This window comes from Penicillium daleae, assembly GCF_028827525.1.
Source record: "Penicillium daleae strain IBT 16125 chromosome Unknown utg000007l_segment0_segment0, whole genome shotgun sequence".
Classification (NCBI taxonomy): Eukaryota; Fungi; Ascomycota; class Eurotiomycetes; order Eurotiales; family Aspergillaceae; genus Penicillium; species Penicillium daleae.
Genome location: NW_026623155.1, coordinates 935870 through 949626, shown reverse-complemented (window position 1 = coordinate 949626; position 13757 = coordinate 935870). Strand labels below are relative to the sequence as shown.

The window sequence follows — 13757 nt, the reverse complement described above, 5'->3', positions numbered from 1 at the left end:
CGAAGTGTCGTTGGTAATCGGGTCATGGAAGTTGGGTAGTAAAAAGCTGGGTATCATGAGGAGAAAGTGAAGGGATAGTCCGGACACGAAAAAATCACAGAGTGGCAGTCGAGAAGTAGTAGTTGTCCCAAAGGTATTCGTAGTCCTCGATAACACTTCCCACTAAGTCCAGGAGTGGCTTGCCTTTCATCTTGCCAGTCACACTTTGCAACCATGATCTGTATCTCGTTAGCTTTAAATTCAGAAGAGGTCGTGCTTGTTGCTGGGATACGTACTTTGTGATATTCTCGTAGAAGGCGCCTCGCAACAGCCACCAGCCCATAGACCATCCACGCTTCCTCAGTTCCTCGCGCTCAAGTCCAGTCAGTCCACGGAGGCCACCAGCAACTCGCTCCCGGAAATCGCGCTTGGCAAGCTGGCGGCAACCATATTCCATGCCGAATCCAATCAGCCAGGGCCGCCAGCTGCGCCGGTCTCCGCTCCATCGCTGCATGGCAAGCGCATAAACCACTGGTCGTAGGATATACAAGACTTCCGCCAACTGACCCTGTCCAGTGACACGGTGCAGCAATGTCTTGGGGGGCTTGATGTCATCCGCAGTGAGAACTTTCGAGATCAGGTAGTTCGACACGTCGTTAACGTCCGGGAGAGAGGGCAAGGATAGACCCGTGCGAGGCATAGTCCAGCTGATGTCTGTAGAACGCTCGCTCGTGGGAGTCTCCATGCCATTCCAGTCGCTCTGGTCCTCCTCTCCCTGTGTCGACCGCGGGTCCACCTCCCGCTCCGGCAGCGGAGGACTGACCAACGGTCTCGAGTTGGTCAGTCGAAGCAAGAGCAGGCGGCAGATAGCCTTGGCAAATTCAAGGAAGACAACGACATGCCATCGAGTCTTCTGTCCACGTCGGCGCGCCGTCATCTCCCAGAGAAGTTCTGTGTACTGTAGCATCTGCAGCGCCGCGGCAACTCGATGATAGAGCGAGGAGCGCGAGGTCCAGTATTTAGTGTATCGGGCATGGGGAGTAGGTGGCGGCCGAGGGACCGTCGGGGGCAGTCGAGAAATGACTCGCGACACGAGGGAATCGTGATACAGCGATAAAAGTTGGACTCCAGAGTGCACTGCAGGAGTTGGTTAGCTGACATGCGCCCCTCGTCGCCACGGGATATCTAGGTATTTCCGACTAACCACATTCTGAAGGTATTTCTGATTCACGATATCTTCCTACATAGGGTGAAACATAATGATTAGCGATCGACCACTTGAAAATATCCCGAAGTCTATCTTACCTGGGATGATGTAGGTCAATGACCTCAGAGCTGACTCGACCGAACCAACTGAGCTGGAGTTCTTGGCGACAAAGTCCTCGTAGAGTGACAGCCACTTGGATGGCTGGAGCACCACCGGAGGGATGGGATTCTGGATGTTGCGAACGGTCTCCATGGTCCTGCACGATGCGAATGTGGAGAGTTCACGAAGTCCGGGGGAGATGTTGGCGGCAATAAGGGAGGTCACGAGGTCCTGCCAAGCCCCTCGGGGCCGAGGTTGATGCTTGCGGCTAACGGAGGACTCCGTAAACACTAACCTCACAAGTCAACAATAGAGTGAACAGTATCACTTACTTATACTAGCACTACGAGCTTATTTGGTTATGACAGGCTTCAACAATAGTTGCCGCTGCTTGTTTACCATACATCCTGCATCCTCATATCTTCCAAGTCAGGGCCAAACAGCACGTTCTTTCATGTGCTTCACATAATTCTATTCACTTTCGTACAGATCATCTTATTATACAACTCACATCAACCACTCATCAGCCCAATTCCAAAGACCTCCTGGTCGCATTGCCTCTCGGTATCGCTCCTCGACCTTCTCTCGCTCTAATCTCTGAGCGGCTTCTCGGTCCGCCTCAATCTCTTGGGTAGACGGCATCTCAGTTCGCCAGAATCCTGGGGGACTCCGAGCTCGCTGGTGAGTATGTCGATGCCTTCCATACTGGTTGGCAAGGGCTCGTGCTCGAGCTTCCACAAGTAGACTCTCGCGATCCTTGTCACTCAGTCCGTCGAGCAGATGTCGGTCTTCGCCGACGTACTCTTCGAGGATTCGCTGGTTTTCCTCCTCTTGCTCTGTGGAGGCGTTTGTTCCTTGAACTCCCATGCGAGCCATTGCGCGAAATCGGTCACCACAGCAACTGGGACGTGTACACCCTGACAGGCACTTCCGGTCATCCTTCTTACGGACAACTGTGTCGTAAGCGTAGTCAAGGCCTTGATTCCTGGCTGGATTGATCTTGAAATGGTCCAGGTTCAGACGATGCAGAGGTCGAGATCGGTAGGGCTCTTCCTCGGGTCGTACATCCAGGCCGGTTTGAGACGGCTGTTCGACTTGGTCTGCTTGTGGGCGTGGAGATGCAGACTTGGCAGTCCTACTCATTTGGCGTATGTTTGAATTTCCACCTCCGCTCTGGCCGCGATCCAAAAGTTCTCTAGGAGAACGAAGGGGCGATTTGGATGGTAGTGATCCTTCTAGGAGACCTTGTAGGCGATCTCGGGTAACTTTCCCATCTGCTTTAGCCCTGGGCGTCTCATTATGGATGGCCGCGGCGCTCTTGGCGCGCTTCTTTCGAGAGTGATCCTGGCTGTCACCAGATTCACCATCCTCAGCCATGAAAAGGGCGCGGATACTCGAATCTCGCGGCTTTGTCAATTCGGGTCTCTTTGGCCAGCGTCTAATTGAGCGGACATTCCCGTCGACTGGCTGCAGGACATTTTGATGGTGGGTTTCACGATCTGGAATGGCGCTCTGCGTGCTAGGAGCCGATCCTTCGCCTCCATCTTCCCAATGAACCTCTCGGTAAGCGGGCCGTTTCGTAGGTGTTGGCACAGTACTACCAATCTCATCCAAATCTTGGGTACTCGGGAAATGTGGACCAGAGCCGGGGAGTACTGTCTGGTGCATTGGGCTTGATGACATGGTCTCGGCCTTGACAAGTACTGGTCGTTCGGGGGCACCTTGCCTTGGCTCTTCTTGAGCAGATGGAAGGACCCGCTTTCTCTTTTTCGTCTCCAGGTTAGGTAGCGGATATAGTACGTCTGAGCCGGACTCCGAAGAGAGCAGATAAGCAGTAGTAGAGGTGTTTTGAGTAGCTGTCGTCACAGGCTGGTTGGGATTGGCGATTTGTTGACTGCTTTCTTCAATCTTAATCGAGGGATTTGCATCTGTCCGGCTTTCCACGCTCAGAGTAGGCGGGTCAGTATTGGAGACAGGTGCTGAAGCTTGAGAGTTGCCTGATATCGAGTGTAAATTACCCCTGATGAATGGCGTTTGTGACTTTGTATTATTTTTTGCAGCCATCGCATCTGTTTCTGGCACCCTCTGGAAGCTGACAGGACCTTTGTCGGAAAGGATTGTGAATGAGTCCTTGTTCAGTTGTTTGTCCCAAAGCTGCAACTTCTTTTTATGCTGAAGCAGTTTTGATTTGAGACCACTCCAGCCCCGGCTAAATGCCTGTAGATCGGTATAAAGTGTCGTGTATTTGTCTTCGAGAATGTCACGTAGCTGGTCTGCCTCCAGTAGATCGGTCCTCCAAATGTTCTTGGGTGCAAACTCTCTTTCGAGATTGTTTATCTCGGCTGGCAATTCGAGATCCTTTGGGTCAGCATTGTGGGTACTCAGCTCGTCCCGCAGTGCGGACAGTTCACGCTGAAGCTCTTCGATCCTTTGTTCAGCGGCATGCTGAGCCTCGAGGGCAACTGATGCGTTTCTCTCAGCTTCCTTGACACGTGCCTCTCGGGCAACAAGTTGGGACTCGAGTTCTTTTTGAGCATTGCTAAAAGAGACCTCACATGCCTCTAGTATAGAGGTGTGCAGGTCCTTCAGAATCTCCATTTGGGGTTCGTAGGAAAGCACTTGACCCAGAGGATCGGTGAAACGCGATGTCGATCAACACGCGTCTGACCGGCAGTATATATACCGCCTTTACTGACCGCCCTTTTAGTGCTTATCGGCAACTGATAAGGGGCCATCTGACGAAGCAACCGCCAGCTTTCAGTCATTGTGTATCACTGTTTTCGCTTCCGCCGCAGACCATGTCCATTACGTGCGACTAGGGGCTTCCCAGCAGCATGTCCAAGCGCCGGAGAGATGATGCACAGCTTGACCTGCCCCCAACCAAGAGGTATCGTGATGCTGTGACCTCCCCGCTTGACCGGCTGTCTTCCCTCAGCGACGAATTACTGCTTCATATCTTGTCATTTCTTCCGATCTCATCATTGAATGTGTGCCAGCGGTAAGAGATCACCATTCGAGTATTTATCTCTATGTATTATACTGACTTTTAGAGTTAGGTTGTCCCATCGGTTCCACACTCTCGCCGGTGATTCTGAACTATGGAAAAGACAGTATTATTCGCAGTGGGTTCGCCCGCGAGCTCGTCGCTTGGCCAATGTGACTCGCTCTTCACTGCCGCCCAAGGTAGAATACTCGCCGAAAGTCTCAACATGGCTAGATCACAGCCACTTGGCCGAGGAAGGAAAGGCTACGAATTGGAAAGGACAATATCGTCTTCGGCATAACTGGTCCACGGGAGTGTGTCGAGTGACCGAGGTTGAATTTCCTCAGCCCCCTGCACCTCCCGTCTTAGTGAAGCTTTGTGCGGGAGTTGTCTTCACTGTTGACACCGCGCATGGGCTTCGAGCTTGGTGTGCAAAGGATCCCGCATACTGCTTGGCAAAGGTCCCCTTTTCAAATCGATCAGACAAGGCTACTGTCTGTCCAACGGCGTTGGCGGTAAGCCAGTCAGATGAAGAACAGGAAATTGTGGTTGGGTTTGATGATGGTCACTTCAATCGCTATGTCTTCAACATTGAAACGTCTCGATTGCGGCTCCGGTCTGGCCATGTCGGATTCAAGGATGGTGCCATCACCGCCATGGCTCTATCCTCACCATATCTCTTGATTGTCTCCCAAAACAAGAGCCTGTCGTTGTACAATCTCCGAGTGTCCTCTCAAGTCTCTGGAAAGACCGATGAGACCACAGAACTACGGAAATTGGCTTCCCTCAATGCAGCCAATATGGTGGCGCCGATGACTCTTTCTCTCCGTACATCTGGGTCAGAGATTGTTGCTACAATTGTGTACAGTTTCTTTCACATTGGTTGTGGATGGTCCTTGGGCATTCAAGAACTACGATTCAACCAAAACGGCCAGCAGGTGGAATCCCGGCTTGCCAGTACGGTTGATTCTCAGTATGGGATTGTGCCACTGCGAGGCCGGGCATCCTCACGCATACGACGACGACATTCTACGGGGGCCGACACAAGTGATGGCCATATTGCCGCAGCCCCCGTAGCACCTTCGATTGTCCATCCACACCCGCCGACCTCCATGTCCTACTCTCATCCCTATCTGCTGACCTCGCACGCGGACAATACCCTGACTATGTATCTAGTCGTGTCGGACTCTCACCGTCTCTTTGTCCGCGGGGGTCAGCGGCTTTGGGGACACACGTCGTCGGTCTCTGCTGTGCAAGTGACCAACCGAGGGAAGGCGGTCTCTGTGAGTTCTCGCGGTGATGAGATTCGCATTTGGGAACTTGAACCCGCGGTGCGCTCTCTCGGCAGCCGGCAGTTGTTGCAAGAGGAAAGCAGCATTCAAGTCAACCCGGAGAACAAAGATCGAGATGAATCCGAGTTGGAGTCTGCACCTCGAAGTCTCCGGGGGGATTTGAGCGATTCGGGTGTTGATACCGATGCGCCCGGGGATGTGTCCCTCATGCACGGATGTGTTGGATTCGATGAAGAGCGAGTCCTCCTGCTCCGCGAAAAGACCGTTGGCACGCAGCTATTGGAATGCTACGATTTCACGTAGCGTTCATGGAAAGTCCTCTTCGATGTAGTCTAGAGGCCTTTAGCCTTGGGCGGGTACCCCATCCAACTTTGGACGATGCGTCGACGAATCCGATCGAGTCCCAAAGATGGCCAAGTCTCTCCGGCAGCTATTGGGTCCGCATCACGGCATCCTGGCTGGAACGGGGGCGCTAACGCAGGGGCAACGACCCCGGTCGCGCAAACCCCGTAGCACAAGGTCCTTGCCCCGCGAACAGTTGGGGACCCTGGCGGAACTCTTGTCCAGCTATAAATCTCCTATCGCCCCGATTTTTCTTTTACTGCCAGGTTGTGTTCCTGAACCTCCTGGTCTCGGGATATCTGGAACCGCATTCCAACCTTGCATCGCTGACTTGGAGGCTGGTCTCACTGCAGACCACGTTGACCACCAAGTATGACGGGCTTCCTTTCCATACCACAGAGCCATACGGGGAGTCTTGCAGCTCAACCAAAGATGGAGATGCAGCCAAGACCCCAAAGGGCTTCCTTGCCTGGGTCGCCTTTTAGGAACCGGATCCTTAGCGGATACGCTGTGGGTTAAGGCGACCGATGGATTTTGTTTGATCGTTGGGTCTAGCCCTAACCAGGGGCTTCTTTCAGAAGATGCATTGAGATGGAGATGTTATATTTGGCGTGACGAAAGATGTATTGTTGAAGTATGGATGTATGATGAGAGAGAGACGCGCAGAATGCAGAGTGAAACATGCCACCGCGAGGGCGCATACCCTTTTTCCGCGACTCATGTCTTTCGGGGATTTCCAAGTCCCAAAGAACAGCACAGATCTCAACGGAGTCTCAAGACAATCTCAAGAAGATCTAAAGGAGAGAAAATGGATGAACTGAGGAATGCCTGGGCCTGTTGGAAAGCGAACGAGGCTAACGAGAGTGCTGCCTGAGTTCTGAGGGAGAAATCTTCCCGCCCGTGCCCATTTCCCTTTTCCCTTTTCCCCCGCACTACAAATTATTTCCTCGCCTGTCCGCTTCTTGAGAAAAAAAAAACCCTCCCCCCTCATCACCCCTCCTCCTCATCTCTCCATATCATACCTTTGAACTTCATTTTCAACGAATCTATACACACAACCCAATCTAGCCAAAATGGACCCCCGTTCTCGTGCTTGCTACAACTGTACGTTCTTCGTCCCTCGTGGCTCAACTCGCCTATGACACGCACACTGGTGCGCGGCTCTCAAGGGACGGTCTTTCGATCGCCACTTGAGCTCATGCGCTCCCAGCGGTGAACTGCGTTTTGATTCTACCGGTATAATTGCGCTAAGCGATGCATTTTTGCATGCTATGCCGTTTATATCCCCCCGTTATCATCCATTGGCCGCGATTTTTATTTTTTGGGGACTGACATTTTTTTTTCTTCTCCGTTAGGCGGTGACGCCTCCCACCAGGTAAAGATGCCGTGTCCTCTCCTCTACGCCTGCACTGGATCTCCAGAGACCTGAGGACTCGTTGAGAGCCCTCGGTGTCATTGGAAGAATCTTGCTTTTTCTTCTCCTCTGGAGATTCCTCTGGAGAAGAATGTGAACTTTGAAACTTACACGATGTGATGCTTAGGCCAAGGACTGCCCCAAGAAGGGAACCCCCACTTGGTAAGTCCCTGATTTGGTGCTTCCCCGCCAACACGTCTCTTGAATCGCCGACTAATCTGTCATGTTTGATACAGCTACAACTGCGGTGGTGAGGGCCACGTCAGTAAGTAACATCGAACGAGAACCTCTTCGCCGCTCGCCGCGGCCAACGACTGGAATTCCAAGTCCCAAAAACTAACCCCCTTCACCCCTCCAGACCGCGAGTGCCCCGAGCCTCCCAAGGAGCGTACCTGCTACCGCTGCGGCCAGACCGGCCACCTGTCTCGCGAGTGCCCCCAGGGCGGCGGTGCCAGCTATGGCGGCGGCGCCGCTGGTGGCGGCGGCGGCCAGGAGTGCTACAAGTGCGGCCAGGTCGGCCACATTGCCCGTAACTGCTCCCAGGGTGGTGGTAGCTACGGTGGTGGTGGCTACTCCTCCTACGGCCAGGGCTCTGGCCGTCCTCAGACTTGCTACTCCTGCGGTGGCTTCGGCCACATGGCCCGCGACTGCACCCAGGGCCAGAAGTGCTACAACTGTTAGTAGCCCTCCCTCTTGCTCTCTCTGATCTTGCACTATCTGCACCTGTCCCTCTCTGCATGCTTCGATGCTCCCCTTGCCATCTATATCTTTCGACTCAAGACCAACCCTGAATTTCCTCAAAACTAACCTCTGCTCCTCTTACAGGTGGTGAGGTCGGCCACGTCTCCCGCGACTGCAGCACCGAGGCTCGCGGTGAGCGTGTTTGCTACAAGTGCAAGCAGCCCGGCCACGTCCAGGCCGCCTGCCCCAACTAAAACCCTCCTCCGAATGTCTTTGCTGGAACGTGCAACGTCTTTTTCTTCTTTCGTCCTGTCCTCCTCGGGATTTAGGAGTGCCGGAACAAAAAACGGATGATTTCCTCTTCTTTTATCTCTCTTCCTCCCACCTTTTTTTCTGCATGCGCCACGATTTGAGATGTCTATTTCCCCCCTCGGGTTTTTTTGACTTTGTATTATCACTCACGGCTTGAATCACGACCATGGGTCTTTCTTTTTTCCTTTGCATTTCTGGTGGGCTTGAATTGTCTTACCTGTGCCCTTGTTTTTTTTCCTGTCTGGATCTGGATTTTTGTAAATCTGGATCTTGGATCTTGAAAATTTTTTTTTTCTCTCTTGACTTTCCGTGTCTACCGGGTTTTCCTCGCGTGGAGAGTGAAGTTGAAGGGGCTGCAGTGGGGTTGATTTGGTCTTGCAAATAAAAATTGGTATGCATGGAATTTTGATCTTCTTTGGGCGCGTTACGGGAGATACTGAGATGCATGGCTACGACTCTCGAAAATGTTTTCTGTAATGTTGTAGGATTGTAGGATGTAGCCACTGAAATGTGGACCGTGTGCTTCGGATATGTACATGTGATTCGATTTTGAATTTACTACAACGAGATGATGTACTCCAGTGCTTTTCCGTGGGCAAGCAGAGCACGATCATTAAGAACTGCAGCTACACATCATGGCTCTCTTGTACTTGGGCACATCACCGCAGAATCGCTCTTCTTCCGCCTTGTTCAGGCCCCATTCCTCATTGAATGGGTTCAGACTCATCTGCATCACTCGTCCCAGGATGTCCCGGTCACCTTTCTTCTCAACCTTCTCAATGACTTCGTCCAGAATCCAGCCTCTAGGAATAAACTGTAGTTTAAACAAGATAGATTAGTACTCGTCTTCGTGGAATCAAAATGGAAAAGACGGTAAGCGGTAGTCTTGGGAGGGGATCTCACGTTAGGATTGACAGCCTTCATAGCGGCTTGTCTCTCGCTGTCACCATCGCTTCCCCAGTCCTCGATCACACGAGCCCGCCAGCTATCCAGCCATTTGGCAATGCGAGCTCGGGCCGACTCCTCGGTATACCCAATAGCCCCGAATCCCTCGGCATGGAAGAACACCGATGCTGCAGCCACCCGCTGCTCCTCGGTTTCCAGCTCGGACAGAGACAGGTTAGACAGCCGACGGAAGAAATGGTTGAAATCCAATTCCAGCGCTTCAAGAGTATCCAGCATCTCTGAGAAGAGTGTCTGGAAATCAGACTCTTGTTGTGTCTTCAGACCCAGACGCTGGGACATTAGTCGCTTGTATTCGTTCAGGAATACTGCCTTGAATTCCTCGCCCGTTCGTTCAATCACCGTCTCGGCACGCTTGATGAGTTCTGCTTCCATCTCCTCGCTTACCCCGTCCTTGACGAATGTCTCGTCATCGACTTTGTTGCCGGCGCCGAGGAGTTCACCCAATGATTCGCCGAGCCGGACGAGATTCCACCAGATAATGCTGGGCTGGTTTTTGTACGCGTAGCGTAACATGTGGTCATCGTGGTTGGGCGTGTACTGCGGGTCAAAGTTATCCATAAACGCGAATGGGCCGAAGTCGAGAGAGAGTCCGTAAATAGACGTATTGTCCGTGTTGAGCACGCCGTTCATGAACCCGTACGCCTGCCAAGCTGCCACGGTCTTTGCATTCCGCCGCGCAATCTCCCGGTACAGTCGTGTGAATCGGTTCTCGTCTACACCTTGTTTGGTCGGGACCTCGTCGCGGGGGATGCCGCGAGGTGGATCGTCCATCTCAGCGGTGGTTTGCCCCTCGCCTACCGAGATCGCGGCGGGCAGGGTCTCCCATCCGCCAAAGACGTCTTCAGCGATGTATGTGGAGAGTTGGCGGATGATGTCACGTTCACCACGGACGCGGAGGAGATCGAATGTGCCGATTCGCAGCCAACTCTCGGCGAATCGGGCGACAATGGCGCCGGGCTCGAGGCGCTCGCGTAGCACTTTGGTGTTTGGCAGTAGCGTGAGGGATAGTGCGCGGGTGGTGGGCACCCCCAATGCATTGAGAGCTATATAGATGTTTCAGCAAATGGCCTATATAGCCGGGATGCGGAATGTCTATAGAACGTGGTTGCAAAATACCTTCAGAGACGATGTATTCTCGAATGCTGGATCGAAGAACTGCCTTGCCATCGGCGAACCGCGAATAGGGCGTCTTTCCCGCGCCCTTCAGTTGCAGCTCATATCGCTTCTTGGTTTGGGGATTCGTGGTTTCGAAGAGACTGATTGCTCGCTGTGAAGGAATTAGCCAATTTCGTCTATTATGAGGGTGCTTGTTGATCCAAAAAGAAGAAAGCTTACACCGTCTCCCAATTGCCCCGCCCATGTGCCACTGGTCATTGTTAGTGTTTTTTTCCCCCCACGGAGTTGGAGTAGGGGGAATAAGATAGATCCGGGGACTTCTTACAATTGCCACCCTGTTCATAGATATATGATGATTAGTACTTCAATGACAGATTTCTTTTGATGGTTACAGTCCCAGTCCAAGGGAGGGAAAACGAACCACCATAGCACTGCGCCCACGGGTAAACACCCCCGTTCTCCTCGGTCCAGGCAAATTCATTGCCCGCAACCAATGCCTGGAACGACGGGGTCTGCTCCTCGCCAGGCTTGAGGCCCAAATCTGCCATGGCCCTCGGACTCACTCCGAGCAACTCGGGCTTCTCGACGGGCTCGGGTCGGACATAGGTAAACAGTGCACCTTTCACCATGCGGGGGCCCAGCGTCTGACGCGCGGCCTGGTGGGAGGCCTCGGGGGTCTCGAATGCCTGGTCTGCCGGCAGTTTGGAGGTGAAGACATTGGACTTGGGCAAGTCTGCCAGGGACATGGTCCCGGCCGTAGGGCCGGGGCTCTCGTTGCCGTTGCGGACGGTGGAGAGATGGGACGACATTTGGCCCAGTCGGTTCCCAATGGTCGGATGGAGTGATGGTGCGGCTGTCATGTACAGAGATCGTCCGGTGCAGGCGCGAAGCATACGAGCCGGGATTGCGGGCATAGAGAGTCAGATTGGCGGATCTCTCGTGGTGTATTGTATGTGCAGTGACTTTGACTGCGCTTTGAGGTATGAATGATGATCAACTGCGTCTCGTCAGCACGGTCCGGATGACATCATGCGAATTATTAATCGCGACTTGTCTGGGCCCCAGCTCGAGGCCACTGCACTGAACCGTTTGTTTTGGAGACTGGATTGGGGTAACTAACTAACTAGTTAAGTTAACGATTATGATCCGAGTCTTATGTCAGGGGAGGGGTAAGAACTGCTTATTCTGGTTTAGTTTCTTTTCCTATTCTGACTGTCATTCCAATGTCACGGTTATCTGGTGGGCTTCTCTTTGCCGGAACTGACCCGCTTCCGCACCAGTCCCTGGAAATAGGAATATTATTCGTAGCGTAATCATAATCAATGGATCTGGAAAGGAACTAGTTCCTGAGAGTCTAATCTCCTGATTCAAGTTCTGGGAACCTTAAGTATGTCCCACTTCCCCTCTGGAATACTTCCTCATTATCCTGCTCTACTCTGTACATAGAACCATGGCCACCTCTTACTCTATCCCGTCGACCAAGCTCAACGATGGTTCCTCGATTCCTATGGTAGGTAATATTCGAGTATTCATATTTCATATTTCATATCTGCTTTGATATACCGATCATCATGCTATGCCTATGTTACATGAACATGCTGACCTATTACCCTTCCACCATCCCACCAGATCGGATATGGGACCGGCACAGCATGGTTCAAGAAGACCGACTCCGATCTGAATCGCGACCTGGTCAACTCGGTCAAGAGTGCCGTGAACTTGGGATATTATCACCTCGACGGAGCCGAAGTCTACCGGACCGAGGAAGAGCTCGGCCAGGCCATTGCGGAGTGCGACTTGCCCCGAGACCAGCTCTTTGTCACCACCAAGGTGAACCAGAACATGCCCGATATTCCTGCCGCACTGGAGACCAGTCTGAAGAAGCTCAAGCTGGATTATGTCGACTTGTATGTTCCTGTTCTTTCGTGGATGCTTGTATAGTGCACCTCGGGACGTCTCCCAACTAACCATGTTTTTTTTCCAGGTTCCTGATCCATCAACCCTTCTTTGCTCAGACTAAGGAGCAATTGCAATCCGCCTGGGCTGCCATGGAACAGGTCAAGGCCTCGGGTAAGGCCCGGTCCATTGGAGTGTCCAACTTCCTGCAGAGCCATCTCGAGACGGTCCTAGAAACCGCCATGGTCATTCCCTCTGTGAACCAGATCGAGTACCACCCGTACCTGCAGCATGGGAATCTGGTGCCCTGGCAGGCGAGCAAGGGCATCAAGACCGCCAGCTATGGTGGCCTCACCCCCGTCACTCGCGCTGCCGGTGGCCCACTGGACTCGGTGCTATCGGGTCTCGCCACCAAATATGCGGTCAACCCGGCAGAGATCTTGTTGCGCTGGTGCTTGGACCAAGATGTGGTATCGATCACCACCAGTGGCAAGGAAACCCGCCTGGCCAGTTATTTGCGGGTGTTGACCTTTACGCTGACCCCGAGTGAGGTAAAGGACATCTCGGAGATAGGCCAGCAGCACCACTACCGGGCCTTTTGGCAGGACGAGTTTGCGGAGGATGATCGGTCATGAGAGGAGAGGGGAAGGGAGGTTGTGGGATATATGTGAGAAACATACATATATATATACATTTACATGTACATATATTGGTTTCTATCGGGTATGTATGTGGTAGATCACGTATTTATACAAGGGTCAGTTTTAGTGTCCATGAGAGAATCGATCCACAGCGTACATTGAAAGATTCAGGTCATACTTTACCTTTGGATCTGCTCTACAGTAGCCATTGTCTCTAGTACTGGCTAGTAGAGAGTGATCAAGACCAGTTTAGGAGCACAATGATGTGTGTGTAGTTGTATGCCCCTACAATCACATAGTGATGCAGCTGTGATCTCAATCACCACCACGAGAAATACGCCTGTTGCATAGCTATGGATAGTTCAATCTAGACGTATACCATTGATATCATCTATAATTACTGTATCAAGACGATATTTATGACTGTTGTTGCTTGTTGGAGTTGTAGTGGTAGTCCTGTAGATCACCAGTCCAGTGCCAAGCCCAACCAGCCGAGACCCTCTTCCTTAGACTGAGACCTCCACCAGCTCGCAACCCTGTTCATTTCCTCCTCGGCCCTTTTCAAAACGCATCTCGTGCTGGACAGTCTCTCCTACTCATCGTTCCTTAGTTTCAGCTTATCACCTTCAAAGACCAAATCGCCTCGACGATGCCTTAGAGACCGTCTGGCGGTGCTCGCTGATCTGCTCCGTCTCGACTCGCTCTCTTCCCTCTCGCGCGCGCCCTCCGCCTCGATGTGTTTGGACCCGCACCCGATTCCTCTTCTGACTTCCGGCGCATACTTCCAGCGTTCATCACGACTCCGCCATTCACGGCCGTCGACGTATTC

General features: G+C 52.6%; 6 protein-coding genes across 6 annotated transcripts; 3 read left to right on the top strand and 3 right to left on the bottom strand.

Annotated features, from left to right (window-relative positions):
• Positions 1 to 94: 94 nt before the first annotated feature.
• Positions 95 to 1438, bottom strand: N7458_007521 (peroxisomal membrane protein PEX16; the record flags this gene model as incomplete). Its single annotated transcript, XM_056910903.1, has 2 exons — positions 95 to 1116; positions 1285 to 1438. 2 exons carry the CDS (start codon positions 1436 to 1438, stop codon positions 95 to 97), a joined length of 1176 nt encoding a protein of 391 aa, XP_056763729.1.
• Positions 1439 to 1792: 354 nt separating this feature from the next.
• N7458_007520 (SAE2 C-terminal domain-containing protein) lies at positions 1793 to 3883 on the bottom strand (the record flags this gene model as incomplete). Its single annotated transcript, XM_056910902.1, has 1 exon — positions 1793 to 3883. One exon carries the CDS (start codon positions 3881 to 3883, stop codon positions 1793 to 1795), a length of 2091 nt encoding a protein of 696 aa, XP_056763728.1.
• Positions 3884 to 4119: 236 nt separating this feature from the next.
• On the top strand, positions 4120 to 5863 carry N7458_007519 (WD domain protein; the record flags this gene model as incomplete). The annotated part of the gene is made up of 2 exons (XM_056910901.1): positions 4120 to 4283; positions 4342 to 5863. 2 exons carry the CDS (start codon positions 4120 to 4122, stop codon positions 5861 to 5863), a joined length of 1686 nt encoding a protein of 561 aa, XP_056763727.1.
• Positions 5864 to 6975: 1112 nt separating this feature from the next.
• On the top strand, positions 6976 to 8251 carry N7458_007518 (uncharacterized protein; the record flags this gene model as incomplete). The annotated part of the gene is made up of 6 exons (XM_056910900.1): positions 6976 to 7006; positions 7258 to 7277; positions 7444 to 7478; positions 7553 to 7581; positions 7675 to 7992; positions 8142 to 8251. 6 exons carry the CDS (start codon positions 6976 to 6978, stop codon positions 8249 to 8251), a joined length of 543 nt encoding a protein of 180 aa, XP_056763726.1.
• A 671-nt stretch (positions 8252 to 8922) lies between these two features.
• Positions 8923 to 11305, bottom strand: N7458_007517 (uncharacterized protein; the record flags this gene model as incomplete). Its single annotated transcript, XM_056910899.1, has 5 exons — positions 8923 to 9123; positions 9213 to 10318; positions 10392 to 10542; positions 10611 to 10641; positions 10755 to 11305. 5 exons carry the CDS (start codon positions 11303 to 11305, stop codon positions 8923 to 8925), a joined length of 2040 nt encoding a protein of 679 aa, XP_056763725.1.
• A 536-nt stretch (positions 11306 to 11841) lies between these two features.
• On the top strand, positions 11842 to 12922 carry N7458_007516 (aldo/keto reductase; the record flags this gene model as incomplete). The annotated part of the gene is made up of 3 exons (XM_056910898.1): positions 11842 to 11901; positions 12021 to 12298; positions 12376 to 12922. 3 exons carry the CDS (start codon positions 11842 to 11844, stop codon positions 12920 to 12922), a joined length of 885 nt encoding a protein of 294 aa, XP_056763724.1.
• Between the last annotated feature and the right edge of the window lie 835 nt (positions 12923 to 13757).